Source organism: Malaclemys terrapin, chromosome 6 (genome assembly GCF_027887155.1).
Source record: "Malaclemys terrapin pileata isolate rMalTer1 chromosome 6, rMalTer1.hap1, whole genome shotgun sequence".
In the NCBI taxonomy this organism is placed as follows: Eukaryota; Metazoa; Chordata; order Testudines; family Emydidae; genus Malaclemys; species Malaclemys terrapin.
Genome location: NC_071510.1, coordinates 41863756 through 41886100, shown reverse-complemented (window position 1 = coordinate 41886100; position 22345 = coordinate 41863756). Strand labels below are relative to the sequence as shown.

Below are 22345 nucleotides of genomic sequence, written 5' to 3'. Positions count from 1 at the left end.
AAGGGAGAGAAAGAACTGGCATACTCAATGGATGGCTTAATGGAGGATTTGGTGCGGGGAGGGAGTGATGAGTTGGCCACCCTTTTAAGATGCCAGTAAAGGAGAGTAGAAAGCCGCCAGTCCTATTCCCAGAAGACTGGATTATGTCAGGTGGGAAGCCTAGGCCTATAGGGGAAAGTTGTCTGGTTTGGAGAGTTGAGGCTAAAAGTTTGAATGAGTTTTGGATAAAAAACTTAACTTTCTAGATGCTTATCTAAACCCCAAACTTTCTGGATCTTCACCAATGCCTAATATGTTATGTACATACCTTATATAAAAATGATAATATAACAAAGTTTATATTAAGCAGTCAATATGTATATCCTTGTGTGGTTTCAGACATATTAAGGATGTTCAGTTGCACCAGATTTTCTGACTAGTAGCAATTATAAACTTTTGATTGTGATTGATTCTGCTTATTTTTTTAATTGAATTGATCAATTTTAAGAAAAATAGGTTTTTAAGGCTTATTTATATTTTATTTAAAGTTGACACTCAGAGAAGACTCCAGAGACCATTTTCTTCAGAGACGATTTTTTAATTTATTTTTACAATTTGTATTTCTTTTTAGGATATATTTTAAAAGCTTTTGGTCTACCATGCTTAGAATAATTCCTCCTCAATCTTCCATTTCTTTTTTGTCTGCATTAGCAAAATTCATTATAATCTGTTAAAGGCTCCACTACTGCTGTGGAGAATCTCTCAAGTTTAATTCTTCTGTCTGTTTAAGTCTGGGCTATTCTCTCTTGAGATGATCACTGCTGCTTCAGGCCTCTTTGATCCCAGGTCAGCCTGTCAGCCTAACTCACCTCACTGGCACCACTTCCTTTTCAAAGAACCGTTGATGTATATTTCGTGCTTTAAAGGAGACAGCTTCACAAAGATTAAAAAAAAAATTATGAGCCAGATCAGCTGGGAGGAATAATTTAATCAGAAAAATTTGAATGATGATTGGTAATTCTTTAAGAACACTTTACTACATACCCCAAAAGCCAGAATCAAGGAAGAAGACCATATTGATTAAAAAATCTCAGCCTGGTTTAGAAGGGGTGTGAAAGCAGCTATAATTTAAAAAAATATATATATATAACAAATGGAAGACAGGGGAAATTATTAGTAATGAATATAAATCATAAGCTAGGAATTATAGAAAATTGATAAGGGAAGCAAAGGGACATAAGGAGAAATTTATGGACAGCAGCATTAAGAACAGCAAGAAGGAATTTTTAAAAAGTATATTAGGAACAAAAAAAAAAAAAGAATCCTAACAAATGGTATTGGTCCAGTGGAAATGGTAGAATTATCAAATATCAATAATGATACAGAAAAGGGAAAAGTGTTCAATAAATATTTGTTCTGTATTTTTGGGGGGGGGGGGGGGAAACAGATGATGATGTCGCATCCATTCCATTAGTATCTCAAGAGGATATTCAATAGCAGCTACTGAAGTTAGACATTTTAAAATCAGCAGATTCAGATAACTTGCATCCAAGAGTTTTAAAAGAGCTAGCTGAGGAGCTTGCTGGATCGTTAATGTTGATTTTCAATAAGTCTTGGAACCCCAGGGAAGTACTAGACGAAAGCTAATGCTGTGCTAACTGATAGGTCTGACAATGTAATCATCAAATGGGTGTGTTTCTGGTGGCATCTCGCAGGGATCGATTCTCGGACCTCCGCTATTTAACATTTTTATTAATGACCTGGAAGAAAACAAAATCATCATTGATAAAGTTTGCTGATGACACAAAAATAGTGGGAGTGATGAATAATTAAGAGGACAGGTCAGTGATGCAGAGAAATCTGGATGGCTTGGTACATTGGCCCCAAGCAAACTGCATTTTAATATGGCTAAATGTAAATGTATACATCTAGGAACAAAGAATGTCAGCCATACTTAAAGGATGGGGGGCTTTTTCCTGGGAAGCAGCGACTCTGAAAAAGATTTGGGGTCATGATGTAAAATGAGCTGAACATGAGCTCCCAATGCGATGCTATGACCAAAAGGGCTAATACAATCCTTAGACATTTAAACAAAGGGCATCTCGAGTAGGAGTAGCGAGATTATTTTACCTCTGTCATTTGGCACTGGTGCGACTGCTGCTGGAAAACTACATCTAGTTCTGTTGTCCACAATTCAAGAAGTATGTTGATAAAGGAGAGGGTTCAGAGAAGAGTCACGAGAATGATTAAAAGGTTAGAAAATATGCCTTATAATGATAGGTTCAAGGAACTCAATCTGTTTATTTTAACATGGAGAAGGTTAAGGAGTGACTTAATTACAATCTATAATTACCTACGTTGGGAATAAATATTTAATAATGGGCTCTTCAATCTATCAGAGAAAAGTTTAACAAGAGCCAATGACTGGAAGTTAAAACTAGACAAATTCAGACTGGAAATAAGACGTACATGTTTAACAGTGACAGCAATTAAACATTTGAACAACTTACCAACTGTCATGATGGTTTCTCCATAATAAATCATTTTGCAATCAAGAGTGGATGTTTTTCTAAAAGATCTGCTCTAGGAATTATTTTAGGGAAGCTATGTGGCCTTTGTTATAGTGGAGATCAGACTAGATGATCACAATGGTTCCTTCTGGCCTTGGAATCTACGTATCTATGAAATACTCTAACTCAACCAGAAGTCACAGGCTTGATGCAGGAATTATGTGGTGAAACTCTATGACCTGTGTTATATAGGAGGGCAGACTAGATTATCATAATTTAGCAAATTTTTTTGTTATTTAGCCTTGTCAAAATTACGTCATTTGCTTTGTAATCAGACATTATTTTCAACACTTCACCTGAATAAAAAGGGCTTGCATTTCTAAAACAAAAACAACTGTCTGAAAGAGAAATGTATTGTTAAAGATTAAGAAAAGTACCTTTTTAATTAATGTTGCAATCAAATTATTACTGTAACAAGGGAGAAGTTAATTTTGCATGTGTGCTAGTAAAGTCTAATACATGACATCTGAAATCTTTTCTATTTCAGTTCATATGTGTATTGATGAACTCTACTGTTGCTTGTAAATTAGACTGGAAAATCTGTGGGTAGTATTGTAATACATAAGGCAATGTGGGGGAGGCTCAATAAAAATTGTCTTTTGGGAAAAAGAGAAGTGTCTTTAAACTTAGAGTTAGTTTTGAATATGCCATGTTTTTGTTTTTTCAATTTTACAAGGCTAATTAATTTCTTGCTATTTCTACTGCACACTGAGTGAACATGATTATCTGTCCTCTTACTGAACTCTAAAAAAGGGTGTGGGTGTGGGAAGGTGTTTCCATGAAAGTTTTTCTATTTTACATCTCATTGCCTCTATCATTTCCAATGTTTTTTCTCTGCCATAGCCACAGTTACACTTAATGCAGAACTACAATTACTCTGTAATTTTACTCAATAACACTACTACGGAAGCAGCCAAAAGTGACATTAAGATCCAAAGTTGTGAAAAAAAGACTGGGCGGGGGTCTTCACACATTTGCATTAGGAATAATACTGCTGTATATTTAAGGCCTTATATATAATAATAATTTTCATCTTAAAAGGTAAAATTATTCTGAATAAATTAGAATATTTTTCTCAGGGCTGAAACCTGCACTTATGTGCACACCCAAAACTTCCATCCACTTTACTGAGATCTTTGGATGAGTAAAAAATGCTATGTCAGGGAAAAAGAGTAAAATCCGGCCTCCATTGAAGCTAATGGCAAAACTCCCATTGAATTCAGAGCGTCTAGGAGTTCACTCTAGGTGTTTGGGTGCAGAAAGAGAAAAAATGTTGCCTTTAGTTCATATCTCTGTCTTCAAACTATGCAAGGGGTTTTCTCATCTCCTTGGCAAAAAATCTTCAGGACCCTGGGTGTGGGTTGTATTTTCCTCCCCACCCCCTGCGTTTGGTTAAAGATACTGAATGTTCAGAGTTTTTTAATATTTGCATTATGATTTAGAAATAAATTTTGTGCTTGTTTTATTTCTTGAGCAGAGAGGAGGGTGAATTGGATTTTCTGAGGGCCTGATCCTTCAGTGTGTATAAAAGCAAAATGCCTCCCAAAGTTACTGGGAGTTTTGCTTTCACAGGGACTCCAGAATCAGGCAGTTAATAGAATTTGTTCAATAACCTGGACTGAAGTTTAAGCAATTACTGTTGAACTTTAAGCAATCTATCAAAGTTTCTCTGGTCAGCCTTTTATTACTATCTTGTCTTGAGCCCTTTTTTTAATGACATCTATTATCAGATTGAAATGGCGATTGAGACACTGCAAAAGTCTGATGGTCTGTCCACTCACAGAAGCTCTCTTCTCAACAGCCATGTAAGTTGCCTCTTCTTCATGTAAACTAATCTCCTGCTTTGTCTGCATGCTTAATCTATCTCTAAATGCTTGTTTGGTTTTATTGCTTTTTTTTTTTTTTTTTGCCTCTTAATCTTCCCTTCTCAGTCACTTGTAATTTTATACAGCATCTTCCATGGCTACGTTTTGTCAGGTGAAATGTCACTAAATACATATATATTATTGAGTTCATCGTTTCCTAGATTCTGTATTATGTCCGCAGGTGTTACCACATTCTGAGTTTCACAATAATGTAATTGTGAAAATAATCATTGAAAAATTCTTAATTATCCGGGGTGTGTGTGTGTGATATTTAAGATAAAATTGGCTACTAAAAAGAATCTGTGCACTGTATAATAATTTTTGGGGGGTGGAGCATGCAGCATGAGTATGTAATATCTTTTGGATTATTTTAGAGAATCACATTACTTTATTCTGAATAATGAGTTTATTGAAAATGACAAAAGAATGCTGAAGGTCCATAAAGTGGTGTTGGTATTTCTGTTAAATGACTTATACAAGTTGTTGCCTCCATGGGCTGAAAAAATGAAAACAATTGATTACTCTGAAAGCTGGCGATATGTGTTGCTCTTTGTGCCTCTTTATTTGGTCTGAATTTACAAATCCTAAAAATAAGAATTTTCAGTAAGAATAACTTTTGCCTAAAATGGTTGTTTGTATAAAAGCAGCATTTTAAAATATAGTGGTAAAGATATTAAATGTAACTTTTGTATACAGGGAGAAAAGGGCCCAAAGCTTAATCTCTAATTTACTGTATAGATTATAAAATGAATTGCCAGCCCAAGTTTTTCCTGAAATGTCTTTCCAACTGGTAAAAGTTGCTTTATTTAAATTATATTATTTGGCGTTTGTATATGTTCACTCCTTAGCACATATTAAAGCTACTAATCAAAACTGATTCTATGCTGTGATCACACTTTTGTATTCTCTATCACAAAAATGGAGAATAGTAAACTAAATCTCAATTCCAAAAGTATTTTTGTAGTATCTATTGATTTTATGACGGTAGACACAATGATTTAGAAATAAAACCAAAGCAATTATATATTTTGTTCTGAAAAAGTCCCATAATCTGAAGCTGAAAAACCAATAGCTTTGTGTGAAAGTTTCCCCTCATGATGGCAAGAAGTAATAGAGGATTGATTCTAAAACACCTGGAAGAGAAAACAACTTTAGAAACTGCTAAAATTATGGGGAGAGAGATTGAATAGCATAAATGTGATTAAGACTTTTAAATTCTATCTTGGATGTTAAAAAGAAATGTTGTTTTGAAGATAGAAGGCTGCCTAGAAATCGCATTATTGGGGTTAATTAGATACCATGCTGAAGAGATCATAACCTTGGCAACGGGCCAATGCATGTTAAAACTGGAGATATGGAGAGCTGTTACTTTGTCTTGAGTCCCATATGGAAGCACATCATATCTTAACATGATATCTAACAAGAGCTAGATGATAGGCTGTTTACCTTGGGTAACTTTATTCCATTATTTACATATAGATGTATATAGTTATATGCACTATTTACAAATATCTTTCTGCTAATAATATTTACATGTACCCATTACACAACATGTCACTACTTTTTTCTTTTGTTCCTTTAATTTGGGTATTATTTCAAATTTCAATAAAAGACCAGTATGTAATTAGGCTAGGGCTATGTCTTTGATTTTGTATTGGACACACAAACATATTTCTTTGACATGATAGTCTTGACAGCTCCAATCACCCAAGTAAGAAGTTGACAGAAAATGGTTGAATTTATTTTATAGTTTGCCTATTTTTAAAATTCTATTTATTTTGACTTCTGTCTCAAATTAGTGTAACATGGAAGAAATGTAATATGTTTGTTTGTTTTCTCCCTATTTCTCAAACTACCCTTCATTTTGATTTCCAGAGGTCTGAGCCAAAGGGCATTAAGTTAAAGTAGAGACACTTTTGATATAAATGGGCTTTGGATCAGGCCTGAAAAGCTGTGAATTTCATTAGTATTACCTTTTACATTACAAATGTTCTATTCATCAATGACAAAATCTTAAACTCTCAAAAATAATAGCCTGCTGATATGGCTTTCTGTGGTACTATACCTCCATTGTTAGCCATCCTGGAGTGTGGTTGCCTTTATTGATGTTTGCTCGTTTTTGTGAGTTTTTCATTTCTCCTCTACTTTTTTCTTTTTCTGATTTCTTTGTGCATGAGGTTGACTTGACTAATCAATTTATAATCTAATGTTGTATAAACATCGGAGTTTTAGTGAAGCCAGAATCAATTTGCCAGTTTTTACTGTGTAAACACTTCATACTTATCCATCCTTAAATGTTACTAATACTATTAGTCAACAAGCTAGTATTCAAATCCTGAACAGCTCAGATGTAGAATTCTCATTCTGCATTGAAGAAATATGTTTACAATAGCTGTATAATGTTTGTAGATTATTTTCCTTTTAAAATTATATACAGCCTTGGGCACTCTTCTTTCCAGCAATCTAGCAAATAAATTCCAGGCTGCAATCTAGCAAATAATCACTTGATGCCTTTTGCCACTGAAATACATCCACCCTAGAGCAAAAATCCTTGTTTTATACTTATCTTGGATTATGCTCTGCCAACATTGGCTAATGCAAGTTATAGTTGAAATAACATCTGTCAAGAATTCAGATCATTAGTAAAGTGCACTTAAAATGAATCCTAATAGGTTATAATCCATCTGGAAAAAAAATCCCAAATGTTACATTTAGAAGTTAATTGGGAAATGCATTTTTTTTTTTTTTTTTTGTCAATCAGTATTTCCCTTTGGGAAAAATAAGAATAGTTCACCCTTCTTAATCTATCCTGATTAACAGAGATTAAATGCAAAGGTTGAAAGATGTAATTATCTTGGTTTCTAGCCTCAGATATGCTTATGTCACTTAATTAGTGAAATAAATAGTTTTTTTTTAAATAAACCAAGGTAAAGGTTAGTTTCCAGTGATATTTTTGTCATCGCCTTTATATCAGAATGGTAAGCAACCAATTTAAAATACATTTGTGAACACTATGGCTCAGTATTTTTTTAAAATAATGATTTTAGATCTACCAGCTGAAATAAGGATGATAAACTGCTCTGTTTTATTACATTCTATTTAAAGTGCAAAATTGTCTAAAAGTCTAGCTAACAGCTCTATATCATGGAACCACTTAAGTAAGTCAAACACAGACACATTTCTTCTTGTGGGTATTTGTCTACCTGTCATCCATATTACCTGCTAGCAAGTTAAAACAATAGAAGCCGTCTCAGCTCATATAGAACATAAACTAAAGAATTACAATTTTGTTTTCTATTTTGTTCTCCATGCAAAAGGAGAACATGAAGATAGCCTCTAAAAGGTCTTGGGTGAATTGTTGTTCTCGTTGCCCTTGGCAAAGTGCACATGACTCTGATTGAAACAGAGGTGAGAGTCCAGTACATTAATTATACCACTAGATTTTAGTGAATACTAATGTGAGAGAGACTGTAGAGTGGGGGCAAGAGCTAAGAACATTCTATTTTAGGAGTACAGAATTAAATTTTTTCACATTAAAATATTTAAGATCTGTGTCTTAAATGATTAATTATGTTCAACATTAGCAAAAGTTTTCTATTCCTTATCACTGAAAAGTTTGTGGTACCATTCTTTATTAGTAAATGAATGCAACAGACTACGGTATTATCAAGTAAACAGATCTTTTTGCTGTTGTTAACATATATTTTACTCATGTTTTGCCTTGACACTTTATATTAAAATTTGTTACACATTTCTGTTGAGAACTAATGCATCAGAACAAAATTGTGTTGCATTGGTTGAAATCATTTTAAACATGCCTGGTTTGGAGTTTCATTGGAAACTCAAAACTAAGACCAGATTTTTGGTAAAATCCATGAACCTGACTGATTTAAAGATTCACACCGAAATCATGCTCTTGGCTTTGACATCAAAACTGGTGAAACTTGGCAATTTCAACTGATTTCCTGTTTACATTTTTGGGCTCATTCAAACCCAAAACTCAAAGGAAAATTCTGGGGGATGCAAATCCATGGTATGGTAAGCCAAATGAAAGATTATCAGAACCCCTAGAAAAATAAAATCACAGACTTTCACACAATTTAAGTATAACCATCATATAAAAATACTCTTATTTTACGCTGTCATTTTTCTACTCAGTTAAAGCTGGAGGGAAGATCGGAGTGAAACTGACACAAGTAATCAACCTTGCTAAAGTGCTTTTTTTTTGGTTTGTTTTCTCGTCTGTTAGTGGCAGTTTATATTAGATATGTTGTGAGTATTCCCAAAAAGATACCGGTTGTGCCTCTTACTATAGAGCCACTGAAGTACTCAGAATGTAAGTGTTTTTCTGCCAGCTTCCAAAATTACCCACCAAAGTTCTAAATTAAATGACCTAGAGAGAGAGAGTGTTTTCACAGGATTCAGTCCTATTCCCACTTAATGACAAAATTCCTTTTGGCTTCAGTGGAAGCAGAATTGGGCTCATAATCTTTAATAGTTGTATCAGTTCATTTTAGCACCACCTAGATTGCTCCTTGCCTTGTGTTTGTTTTTTGTTTCTTTATTTACGGTTAAAAAACAAAAGAATATATCTTGTTCAATTAAATAGTGTAACTGATCTGAGTGCCTGGGGAAGCGAAACAACTCTCTGCAATACAATAGTATAATAATGCAGATGGATTAAATGACTCTCCATCAGTCCAACAAGCAGTTTCTTTTCTATGGTTCTGTAAATACATTTATGATTGGTTAAATTCCCTGAAGTAGTAACAATTTGTCTCCAAAGCCTAGATCAATGTACAGAGAATTAATGTGTGGTACTGGAGTCTTGAATACTTTAAGAAATGGGGACTATCTGAGGTCACAAGTGTTATGAGTTCTGCTATTTCCATGTGTTTTTGAAAGACTCAAAGACACCATCGTGTATCTAACCCCTCTAAAGAGAACTGCCTTCACTTGAAGAAAAAAGTCACCATTGAATAGACGTTAAGAGCAATCTCAAAATGTACTAAGAAGCTTTGAATTGTACAGCTATGTTAATGATAGCCTAAAATGTTTATTGTGAAATTATCTGAATTTACTTTTCTTCACTGTCTCCTATTTGAAATAGCTCCAGTGGCTCTTAGACAACTATGAAACAGCAGAAGGAGTCAGTCTCCCTAGAAGTACGCTTTATAATCATTACTTACGACACTGTCAGGAGCACAAGTTGGACCCAGTCAATGCTGCCTCCTTTGGAAAACTCATAAGGTCAATTTTCATGGGGCTACGGACCAGGAGACTAGGAACCAGGTCTGTGTAAAACAATCAGATCTTAGATTATAGCATAGAGAGAGTGTAGTGATCATTGTGATTATGAACCTTGTACATGATACACTAAACAAGCTGAAAGAAAACATTACTTAAATGTTAAAATGTTTGTCTATCAATTTCTCATGTAATGTCAAACTGTGTCAAGTTGTTACAAAAACCCATTACATTTCTCCTTGTCCTGAAATCACTTATTAATTCTGAAACATACACAACAGATTTATAGCAATACAAATATAATATAGGCTGTCGGTTGGAAACTATGCATCAGATGGAGAATAATTACTATATTTCTTATAAGTTAAAAATCTAATTATATTTGTTTATTTTTCATCCAATACTTAATTTAAGTATATGCTGAGCACAAAGTGATGGTTGATCATTACAGATGCGATAATAGGGGTGTTCTGCCTTTCCATATAAAAATAAATGAGTGATTTTAATGTAGATGAATATTTTTATCAACTGATTTTTTGTTTGTTTGTTATAAGGGACTGTTATTTAATGCTGCCATGATTCTACAGCTTAATTACAAAATAGCTTCAATTCCTTATTTATAAATTGTCGTTACTGTTTTTATTTCATGCAGTGATATTTCAGTATGGTATGATAAGTAAATATGAGGGACACTAAGGGTAAAAATAGAGGAGTTTTTTCCCCCTATGTTTACCCAGTGTAGTAGGCTACAGTTAAAGCCTTATAGTAGATTCCATTCACTCATTCACAGCTTTTCCAAACACTTACCTCTTAGGCTGAAATGTTCCATGCAGGGCTTTGGAGCTGTGCTCCGGCTCTGCTCCAGCTCCAGGCAAAAACCCGCAGCTCCACTGCTCCGGAGCTGCTCCACGCTCCAGTTCCAGGCTCCGCTCCAAAGCCCTAGTTTCTGTCTAAGGAAAAATATTTATTATTAATTTTTTGTAAATGTGAGCCTTTAGAGACCCGTTAGCCATGTTTGAGTTAAAGGAGAGTAAGGGAACAAAGATTTCTAATCCACGGTCTTTTTTAAACGGGGAGCTAACAAAATTGGTGAATTTTGAAATTTGAAACTTGTCCATTATTTGCTTTGAAAAAAGAAATAATTTTGATTAAACCAATAAATGAAAATAGTGTATTGAGCAAGACCGATAGCAAATATGTTTAAATCTTTTAAATGTATACAGATGCACACTTACACATGTTATTAGCAAGTTCCACAGAGCTGAATAGTTCAAGATTTTTTCCATTTCTTGTTTCCTTGTCCAGTCCTTCCAGATACCAGGACAGCAGCAGCATGTTGTCAGTTGTATCAAAGGCTGCTGACAGAGCTAATAAAACTTTCACATACATCAGACCTTTTTTCCCTATTACCAAAAGGAGTTTGTCAATCAAGTATTTTCTACACCACACCCAGTTTTAAAAGAAAATTGAAAATAATTTGGGAAATTAAAAAAAAATCCATATATCACTACAATCATCTAATAATCTTAAATCTTCTCCACCATTAAAAGGGTTCAAGATAAGGTAGTAATTGGCACTGTTGTGAGGTGGCAGTTTCTTGAGGAAAGACATAACTGCAATTTATTTAAGGATAACTGGATTTTACTAGTCATGAGGAGCCTGGTCCATTTTGTCCATTGCACTCTACATCTTCCCAGCACATCCATTTGTCTCATTTATATTTTGCTACTGATCCAGTGGATGCCTCTCACTGGTGCACTATTGTCACTTTTGTTTGTAAAATACAGATGGTAAACTCCTTGTGCCAAGCTATGCTCAAAACATTAACTGAGAGGGAGCATTTGAATTACTGCTGCACAGAACAGTTTTGTCTGGTCATAACTATGTTGTCCAGTCACTGATGAGAGTTTCTTAGCTTTAGCCATAGTCATACAGAGATGTCTACTATCAGCTGCATCAGAAAGAGCTCTCCACCTCTATGCTGTAGTATCTACCATTGTTGTTTTGTAGGTCACAGGTGGCAGTTAGACAGAGTGAAAGAAAAGAATGTGTAGGGGCAGTTGTGTTGATCATTTAGGGTAGATTATCATCATGTCATGCTAAGATATTGACCATGTCCAGCTGTTGATCATTATTTTCTTAAGCGTTCTGAAATCTTATTTCATCCATCAATTTGTATCCAGTCTTATAAGCCCCAATGTGGGCCAAAAAATGTTATCCTTTTTTTTTAAATAAGGAGAAAAACACTAGTTCCATAGGTTTAAAAACACATTAAAATGTTGTTTGTACTTAGAATGTTTTTCTACAAAGGCCCCAATCCTGCATTTGACTATACACGGGCAGATTACTGCCCCTGTGCTCAGCCCTATTGAAGGCAGTAGGGCTCCATACAGGTGCAGGGGTTCATGTGTGCTTAAAAAGTTTGAAGTCTGGAACCAAAATTATTATAGACTGACAAGCCTGAAGCCTCTAGGAGCATTGGTGCCTCTAATATTGTTAGCCTTGCTCAACCTAAGCCACTGAACGCTGCAAAAGTTCTAACAACATTTGATTACGGGTTGCTCCTGTTTGCATTACTATATATCAGGTAATTTTAAATGCATATGTGTGTGTACATGTGCACTAGTGTGTGTGTGTGCATGGGTATAATCAAGTACATTGAGCTTACACATGTCCAGGAACAGATTATGACTTACTTACTCACCCTGAGTAATATGTTACTTCACAAATAGTCAAATTGAAGTCAGTTGGACTACACATGGTATAAGGTACTATTCATCATCAGTACAGGTATCACAGCCTGGTCCATGATGATTTACTGATTATTTTAAAGCCCCTTTTTACCTGTCTATAATCTGTTTCCATAGAAACAGGGACAGCATTTTGCAGCCTTCATCAGGATTATTAGAAAATTTGTAACTTTCAGCAGCTCCGGGTAAGCCCTGCCAGTTCAGTTTTAACAGCACACAGCCTTTAGGATATTGTAGAATCCATACACATACTCTTTTTTCCATTGTATATAGTTCAATAGATACTGCTATAAGGCCGTCACTGAAATATCTGGTAAATTCTTACAAATTTCAGGAGTTGCCACTGTAGGCACAGCAAAGTGTCTCTTTGATTTCATAGATCGTGTATAAAACTAAAGAGCTGTATAAACCAAGCAGCAGAGAGCTAATACTTCTTAGCTCTGACAGTATTAGATACACAATGCCATCACTTCAGAAGGGTGGTGAGGTCATAGATCCTGCCCACTACTCTTCATTAGCTGCTATTTCATATCCTCCATGAAAAGAAGAACCCTCTGCAATCACTTTAAAAACATTAATAGCTTCAATTTACTACTTAAATTCTTTAAAACAAGGCTTCTAATGTAGCACTTATGTGTCCTTCTTCAAGTGGAGGGAGGTCATCCAGTATGTGGAGTCTTGCTCAGAACACCAAATTCTTGCAATATTTTCCTAGGAGATGACCAAAGTTTTCAGCCAACAAAAGTGCATATAACCCTAGCTAATCTAATGTCAGGATAACAGAAACTTTGTTATAGTGGTGCAAAGCCAAAATAGGAATGCATATGCCACACAAACTGCTTATTACTGGCATAGCAGGAATGAGAGGGTATGACTGCAGAAAAGGAGGTGTGACTGGAACATTTCCTACACAACAACTATCCTCAGATGTTTTTTTCATCCCCAGTTGCCATTGAAAGCCAACAAAAGTTAGAAGACACCTAAGGCTGAAACAGCCATCTATAAAGCAACACCAAGATCAGGGCAGTACAAAGGGGAGCTTTGTCAGGGTTCCCTCCCCACTCTGAACTCTGGGGTACAGATGTGGGGACACGCATGAAAGACCCCCTAAGCTTATTTCTACCAGCTTAGGTTAAAAACTTCCTCAAGGCACAAATCCTTCCTTGTCCTTGGATGAGTACTGCTGACACCACCAAGTGAGTTAGATAAAGATTCAGGAAAAGAATCACTTGGAGTTCCTGTTTCCCCAAAATATCCCCCAAAGCCCCTTCACCCCCTTTCCTGGGGAGGCTTGAGAGTAACCAAGGTGAGCACAGAACAGACCCTTGGGTTTTTAGGACACAAAAACCCAATCAGATTCTTAAAAAACAGAACTTTATTATAAAGAAAAAGTAGAAGAAGCACCTCTGTAAAATCAGGATGGAAGGTAATTTACAGGGTAGTCAGATTCAAAACACAGAGGATTTCCCCTCTAGGCAAAACTTTAAAGTTACAAAAACAGGGATAAACCTCCTCTTAGCACAGGGAAAATTCACAAGCTAAAACAAAAGGTAATCTAACGCATTTCCTTGCTATTACTTATTATTTCTGTAATATTGGATGCTTAGTTCAGATATGGCTTAGGGAGATGTATTTTCCCTGCCCTGGTTCCTCGCTGACCCAGAGAGAACACACAAGGAGACAAAACAAACAACCTTCCCCCACAGATTTGAAAGTATCTTCTCCCCTTATTGGTCCTTTTGGTCAGGTGCCAACTAGGTTATCTGAGCTTCTTAACCCTTTACAGATAAAGGAGGGATTAACTCTTTACAGGTAAAGGAGGGATTTTATGCTACCCTTAACTATATGTTTATGACAAGCTCTAAGTTATCTTAGCACACCATCTGCTGCCTTGCACTCTGTGTTATGGCTGCACTCAAAGATCTGGCACTATATAGTAAAGGTCTACTAAAACTTTAAAAAGTCCTTCCTTTTGTCTCTGGAAGGAAGAAAACTGAAAGAACACTAATAGTGAACTTACTATATTTAGTGCTATGCAAAAGTACAAGTACTGATATTCTCTTTACTAACATTGGCATATGGAAAAACTGATATTTTCATCAGTATGTGCAAACTAATAATAACTATATAATTGTTCTGTTGCTGTCCAAAATTGTGAATTTGCTTCAGGTAGAAATTCCCCATTTCCACAGCATTTTTTTCTCTTCTTGTCATCAATGGCAGTTTTTCACAGAGTTCTGATTTATAACTTAAGCCTTACCACCTGAAAGATATATCGTTGAAGAATACAAATAATGGCTTATAAAATATTTTTCAAAATCAGTAATGACAGGATTTCACTGTTGTTTTATTCACATGAACAATGTGTTTTCCTATTTTTGTTCTGTTTCAAAAATTGTGATTTCAAGTCTCTACAAAAATATCATGTTATGCTTAAAAGTTTTATATATACAGTGATGAGCTGCCAGAATGTTAATAACCGGTTCCCTACTGGGTCTTTGGCGGCACTTCGGTGGCGGGTCCTTCACTCGCTCTGGGTTTTTGGCGGCACTTTGGCAGCGGGTCCTTTGGTGCCACTGAAGACCCAGAGTGAGTGAACGACCCGCCCCCGAAGTGCCGACGGTTATTAAGTGCTGCCCAGTGAGTACAAGCCCGAGACTCCCCATCCTAACTGCCCCCCAGGGCCCCACCCCCTACCCAACTCGCCCCGCTCCCTGTCCCCTGACTGCGCCGACCCCATCCATCACCACCCCAACAGACCCCTGGAACTCCCACGCCTACCCAACCCCCCCCCCCCCGTTCCCCATCCCCTGACCGTCCCTACCCCCAAAACCTCTGCCCCCTCCAACCGTTCCCTGTTCCTTATCCAAACCCTCCTCCCAGCCCTGGCCCGGCCCCCTTACCATGCAGCTCAGGGCAGTGTGTATGGATGCTGCGTGGCTCACTGGAGCTCGCAGCCCCACCCCCTTACCATGCCGCTCAAAGCGGCAGGAGCTGCCGAGCTGCCCAGGAGGGGTCCAGAGCGCTGCTGCCGGGCTCTGCGAGAGTGGGGAAGGCAGGGGAGGGGCCGGGGGAGCCTCCCCGGCCGGGAGCTCAGGCAGGCCAACAGGATGGTCCTGCGGGCTGGAATTTGCCCACCCTTTTAACAACTGGTTCGCGCGAACCGGTGCTAACAGGTTCCAGCTCACCACTGTGTGTGTGTGTGTGTGTGTGTGTGTGTGTGTGTGTGTGTATATATGTGTGTATATATGTGTGTATATATGTGTGTATATATATATATATGTGTGTATATATATATATATACACACACATACAAATAAGATTAAAACAAAGACCATTAGATCAAGTTTCTTGAGATCACTGACATTGAAGTTTAGTTGAAACTTTAGATTACCAAATTTACTTTGTCAGGGTTTCTTCCCACAGATTTATTATGGATCTTTTGGATCCGGATTGTATGGATTATTGTCTCTGCATATGAGTCAATTTAAGGGGCATTTACTGGGCCTGATACTCCTGGTTTACACTGATGTAAGGGAAAGGAGGTGATCTTATGAACCCAATGGTATACAAGTATAAATTGGTGAATCAGGGGAAGAAATTGGAGAGGAGAATCAGGTCCAATTTCTGCACCCTATTTTCCATTAGAGGTAAATTGTAAGACTTTAAAGAAAAAAAACAGTCTGACAAATAATTTTTGTTTGATCAACTTTTTCCCCTTAATTCTTATCCTTTCGTAAAGGGGGAACTCCAAATATCATTACTATGGGATTCGTGTCAAGCCAGATTCTCCTCTTAATCGGCTACAAGAGGACATGCAATATATGGCTATGAGACAACAACCCATGCAGCAGAAACAGAGGTACAGTGTGGAAATTGTAACTATATTAAATAAACATTTTTTCATATTTCTAGCACTTGAAACCTGGGAGGATTGCTTAAATGTGATGCCAAACTCCTATCAGCATTTTTGGAAATTACTTGTCTATATTAAGTAGTTAATTAACCTCTCTAGTATGCATAAATTTTACAGCAAAAGGGAGTAACGTTGTCTTTTGCGTTTTTACAGGAGTGTGGGATGCTTATGTATGTGCTTTTTAATATAAAAGACTTATTTGCCATTCTGACCCACTAAATAGATACTGTTATTCTTGCATGGAGATGGCATCTTTGCATATGGGTTTTTTTTCTCCCCCATTGGTATTTTAAACAGGTATTGTAAGGAGAAGCTGTGTGATACACTGTAGTGTACTGGGCATCAGAGTGGGCATTAGGAGACCTGTGTTCTATTCCCGTCATTGGGGACAAATCAGGCTAGCTTTACACTGTACTTTGTTAGAAAAAGGTTTGGGTGTGAGTTCTTTCCCAAAATGTGTTAAGTACTGTGCTAAAAAAATTATAGAAGTATCAGGATTGTTTCTTGATTTAGAGATAATTTGCATTAAACTTTGAATTTCCTCAAAAAAAGAAAAAAGGTTTAAAAGACTGCAAGAGATGGTCCTGATATATTTCTTAAAACACTGTATTCTTGTTTACTAATCTTTAAAATTTGACTTCTAATGAGATCAGAATTGAACTTCTGTTTAGTTTGTTCTGAAGTTTCCAGATACAAGTTAGCCAAAAAGTTCCAAAAGACAATGGTAAAGTTGCAAATATTGATACTAAAAACAAAGTATAATATAATTGTCTTGAAATTTATCACCTGGACAATCTTTTGGATTATTTTCTCCCAAATTGATTAAATCTGATAAAATACTTTGAATTTCCTACTCCATTGTTCATATTGTACTATTATATCTTGTATGTGGACTTATAAGGCAATGGATCCAATTTAGCCAGGGATTGACTTCCCCTTTGCAATAGGAAACATAGTGTATCATCCCTACCAAAAAAGAGGGGAGGTGCTGGCCTGGAACCGACATGACCAATGTCATCTAGATATGCTTTGATTAAATGTTTTCTCTCAGCAGCTGCCACTAGTAGTGCTTCTGTGGAATCCCAGCTGTAATTTAAAGCAGCTCCATTCACTGGAAAATTCCAAGGAAGGGAGGTGGCAGTAAAACCATCTGTCTTCCCTTGGAGTATGTAACCACAAGGACCCAAGATGGCAGAGAGAGACTGCAGAGATTTGCATATGTTTGAAAAAGACTGCCTTAGATGTGTGGGTTCTACGGACAATTCAAGACAAATACATATATATTTGATAGGCTGATGTGATACCACAAAACAAAATATTTGATATCTTTGAAATCAAGGAATCCAGAAAAACTCAGGAAGTCAACGAAGACATCTCACAAGCACTAGAGAAAGAGGAGCAGTCCCATACAGTGTACTCAACATTTTTTGTTGTCTCAAAAACAGTCAGGACCTAAAATCCATCTTCAATCTCAAAGCTATAATGTCAGTTCAGATAGCATTGGAGACAAGATCATTGAGCTACAATATTTACTCCTGAGGGCATTCTGCGCCAAAAAAAAAAAAAATTATGTGCCTAAAAATTCTGCACACAATATTTTAAAATTCTGCAAAATTCTGCAAATTTTATTTGTCAAATAAATGTGGAGGCTCCAGTATGGCATTGGGGGCCACAGGCCACTGGCTGCACAGAGGTGGGAGATCACTCTGCAGCTCCCCCCTTCCTCCCCCTCCTCCCCCTCCTCTCCCCAGGACACGGACTCAGCAGTGAGGCTGCACCCAACCCTGACACAGCGCAAGGACAGTGCCTGCCCCAGAAACATCCCAGGGCCCTGCCCCTCTGTGCCAGGTGCACAAGGTGTGGGCAGGCAGGCTCAGCCTGGCAGGAGGGGCTTAGTGTGGGGGGATCCAGGTGTGGGTAGAGAGGGTTGTGTATAGGGCAGTCTGGGTGCGGGCGGCTCAGGGGGGATCTGGGTGCAGAGGGAAATCTGGATACATAGTTGCTTGTCGGGGGGTTCTGGGTGCAATGGTAATTGGACTCTGCAGGGGAGGTCTAGGTGAAGGTGGTTGGGGCTCACTGGGGGGAGGTCTGTGTGTGGGGGGGATAGAGCTTGGCAGGGGGGTCTGGGTGTGGGGGGTTCAGTGGTAGGGGAGTGGGGCTCAGTAGGGTGGGTACAGCTGGTTGGGGCTCAGTGGGGTGGGGATCTGGTGCAGGTGGCTCATTGGGGTGGTCCAGGTGCAGGGGGAGTGGGGCTTGGCAGGGGGGTTCTGGGTGCAGGGTGGGGGGTGAGCCTTGGTGGCAGGGTGGATGCATGGGGGTTAGGCAGATGGGGGAGAAGCTTCCCATACAGTGTTCCCTTCCCCTGTAGCTGAAGAGCGATAGGTGCAGGAAGCAGGAGGAAGGGGGGGTGTTTGCAGAGCTTTGTGCAGCCTGGGGTGAAATCAGGGGGTGGGTCTGACCCGGCTCCAGATGTCGTGCAGGGGAAGAGGAAGTCCTTTCAAGCCCAGCCAGGACAAGCAGCTGAGCATGGCACAGGGTGGGAGCCACCAGCCGGGTCTTCCCCAGTCCTGCCTCCTGCCCTGCAGTGATTTACCTCTCTGCCAGCTGCCCTGGGCACCCAAAACGTACTGCTGGGGAGAGTTGCATGACTGCTCTTGTTGCTTCCACGTCAGAAAGTCATTTTTCTGTGGGGAAGCAAAGAAATCTGCGGGGGACATGAATTCTGCACATCTGCAGGGGTGCAGAATTCCCCCAGGAGTAAATACTTCATTTTCCATCATGATAAAGTAGTTCTGAAGACCAATTTTGCTTTCATCTCAAAAATCAAATTAGTCTTTCTCAGATCACAATAACTACCTGCTTGAATCCTAAGCATCTTATACTCCTGGGGGCATTCTACACCTCTGCGCACATGCAGAATTCATGTCCAGTGCAGAATTTTTTTTCTGCAGAAAATACATTCTGCCCAAGAAGTGCTGCAGTTCCACCTTTCACCCAGCAGAGGCTGCAGTGGCACCAGAACAGCTGGCTGACTGGCAGTAACAGCTAGCAGCCAGCTGTGTTCATCACAGCAGCCTGCCCATGGAGACAGAGTGGGGCACACAGGGCTGCTAAGAAGTCACAGACTGGGGTTCAGAAAGGCTAGTGGGGGGACAGACTGGGGAGCAGGTTAGGAGCTAATGGGTTGAGAGCACTGAGCCGGGGCTGAATGGGAGGGGGCTCCAGGGTCACATGGGGATGGGGGGTGGCAGGGCCATGTTGGGACAACAGGTAGGGGGGCTTCAGGGGCACATAGGGAGGGGGAGGGGGCTTCTGGGCCACATTTGGTGCAGAATTTTTGTTGCAGAATTGGTGCATAGAAAGACTAGTAGGATGATTAGAGGAATGGAGAGGAAACCTTAGGAGGGGAGACTCAAGGAGTGTGGCTTGTTTAAGTTAATCAAATGAAGGCTGAGGGGAAATATGATTGCTCTCTATTAATACATCAGAGGAGACATGCTAAAAATAAAGATAGCCATGGCAGTATGAGCTGCAGGACAGGCTAAGCCCCGAGTATGTGCTTATCGGAGACCGTAGGCACCTACTCTCGATGGCTAGTCCCTCCTGCCACTCACACTGCTGCGACTACATTCTGTTTTTCATATGCCAACTTGATGAGAGCTAGCAAACGTATGTCTCTTTGAGTGAGGGATCACACTCCCAACTCGAAGTGTAGACGTAGCCCTACTGTCAAGTTCCCCCTTAGCTCTGCCCAAGGGTGGGCAAACTTTTTGGCCTGAGGGCAGCCTCCCCAAACAGCCAGGCGTGGCCTGGCCCCACCCCCTATCCAACCTCTCCTGCTTCTCGCCCCCTGACGGCCCCCCCGGGACTCCTGCCTCATCCAACCCCCGCATTCCCTGTCCCCTGACAGCCCCCAGAACCTCTGTCCCAGACTGCCCCCTGCCACCCCATCCAAACCCTCCTCTCATTCCTGACTGCTCCCCCGGGACCCCTGCCCCATCCAACCACCCCTTCTCCCTGTCCCCTGACCGCCCCCAGAACCCCTGCCCCTGACTGCCCCACGCCGCCCCATCCAATCCCTCCTTTCCTTCCTGACTGCCTCCCCGGGACCCCTGCCCCCATTCAATTCCTGTTCCCCGCCCTCTGACCACCCCAACCCCTATCCACACCCCCGCACCCTGACCACCACCCGGAACTCCCCTGCCCTCTATCCACCCGCTCCCTGCCCCCTTACTGAGCTGCCTGGAGCACTGGTGTCTGGCAGCGCTACAGCCACACCTCCCGGCGGGAGCCAGCACAGCACAGAGCAGCGGGTCAGGCCCTGGCTCTGCAGCTGCGCTGCCCCAGCTCTGCAGCTGTGCGTCCAGAGTGTTGCGCCAGCGGCAGGGCGAGCTGAGGCTGCGGGGGAGGGGGAACAGCATGGGAGGGGCTGGGGGCGAGCCTCCCAGGAGTTCAGGGGCCAGGCAGGAGGGTCCATAGTTTGTCCACTTCTGATATAGCCTGTTGAATCCTTTTAATTTAATGTACAATAATATATTCTGTTTTGAGTCATCTATCTCACTCTAGGGAAAATTAATATTTAAGCAGGTGTCCTTTCCGGGTGGGAGCATTCTTCCTTAGTACAATAACCATTGCATGTTTCCAGTTTGATTCAATATGGTATGGACTCCGTTTCCACAAGTAAAATTGCTGTTGTCTACCTCCTGTACCTTCCAAGGATAATTTCAAACGCTTCTTTGAACTTTTGGAGGTAGCAACTAATTATGCCTGCTCTGTGTTTTCTATCCCTGTCTCAGTGCACAGAAAACTTGTTTTTGTTTTGTTTTTGTCTGATCCAAAGATAACATCTTTTCCATCACCTCTCTCCTTGGATTTTCTGATTACTTAACTCAAAGTGTTTGCTACTTGTAGAAATTCATTCATATCATTCTCTGGGACATAAATGTAAAGAGACCATTCTTGACTCCTCTATCTTATCCATTTTTTTTTAAATTCGTAGCCAAATCATATCCAGGCTATTACACTGCCTAATTGCTAACACAACCAATTTATCAGTCTGCAGCTTCTCTTCCTGTAGCTTTATGGACCCTTTTAAAACAGTTTGGCCTTATAAGCTACACTAAAAAATATGGAAGTGTAACATTATTCTTTTCTCAAAAAAACAGTATAATGCATCAAAATCTATACAAATTTTGCAATCTATAGAACTATGCTATAGTTTGGTTATAATACAATCTCTAAAGCAATGTTAAAGAAATTCAGATATTATAATACTAATCAGCTTCCCAATTTAGTGTTTAAGAAAACAGCCTTCAGTTTCCTTTTGAACAAGCCCAGGTGTTTGGACTGTGCAGTTGTAGAGCTGATGTAACATCATGATCTAAAAATGATTTAGCTCTGCTTTGGCTTCCAGCCAGATAGATATGTCTCAACACTGGTTGTTGCTTTGCTAAGTGTTGGAACCCTCATTTGTTCATTGTTGTCTTGTGATTCTCATTTTCATCTTAGCTATAATTAACTTCTGTTCTGGGCATTGAACTGATGAGAGATTTTTAAAGTTGTTTTCATCAAAGAAAGTTCACATTCTTTAGACTGTCTAATGTTTTCTTGCCTTTGATTGCAAATGGATGCATTTCTAATAAGGTCGCCAGGTCACTTGTTGGGGGTTCATTGTAGATGTGCAACAGTGCACTTGCAGGACAGTTACAGTTCTTCAAATACTGTTTAACAGCTAGCGTAACCTTTGAACCGATCCACTCACCAAAGAGTACTAAAAATATCTAAATATTTTTCAGATATCTGTACATTATCTGTAGGTTTTTGTGTATACAGTAAGTTATTAAAGCATTTGGGTAGGGCTACCATACGTCCGGATTTCCCCAGACGTGTCTGGCTTTTCGCTCTTTAAATAGCCGTCTGGGGGGGATTTCTAAAAATGTCCGGGATTTCCCCCCAGTTGGCTATCGACCGAAAAGCGGCTGACAGGGCTGCCGAGTGCCGCTCGCATTGGGGCCGCGG

General features: G+C 39.3%; 1 protein-coding gene across 4 annotated transcripts in view; it reads left to right on the top strand.

Annotated features, from left to right (window-relative positions):
* Positions 1-22345, top strand: part of RFX3 (regulatory factor X3) — a 230499-nt gene that overhangs the window by 155153 nt on the left and 53001 nt on the right. For 3 of the 4 annotated variants that reach the window (XR_008445484.1, XM_054032733.1, XM_054032735.1), the window contains 3 exons: positions 4280-4354; positions 9525-9706; positions 16154-16273. Coding sequence is in view for 3 of the 4 variants with exons in the window: in XM_054032733.1 (XP_053888708.1) it covers positions 4280-4354; positions 9525-9706; positions 16154-16273 (377 nt within the window). In the remaining variant the exon portion in view is untranslated. The remainder of the gene's footprint in view (positions 1-4279; positions 4355-9524; positions 9707-16153; positions 16274-22345) is intronic. The other variant, XM_054032732.1, reaches the window with a different exon arrangement.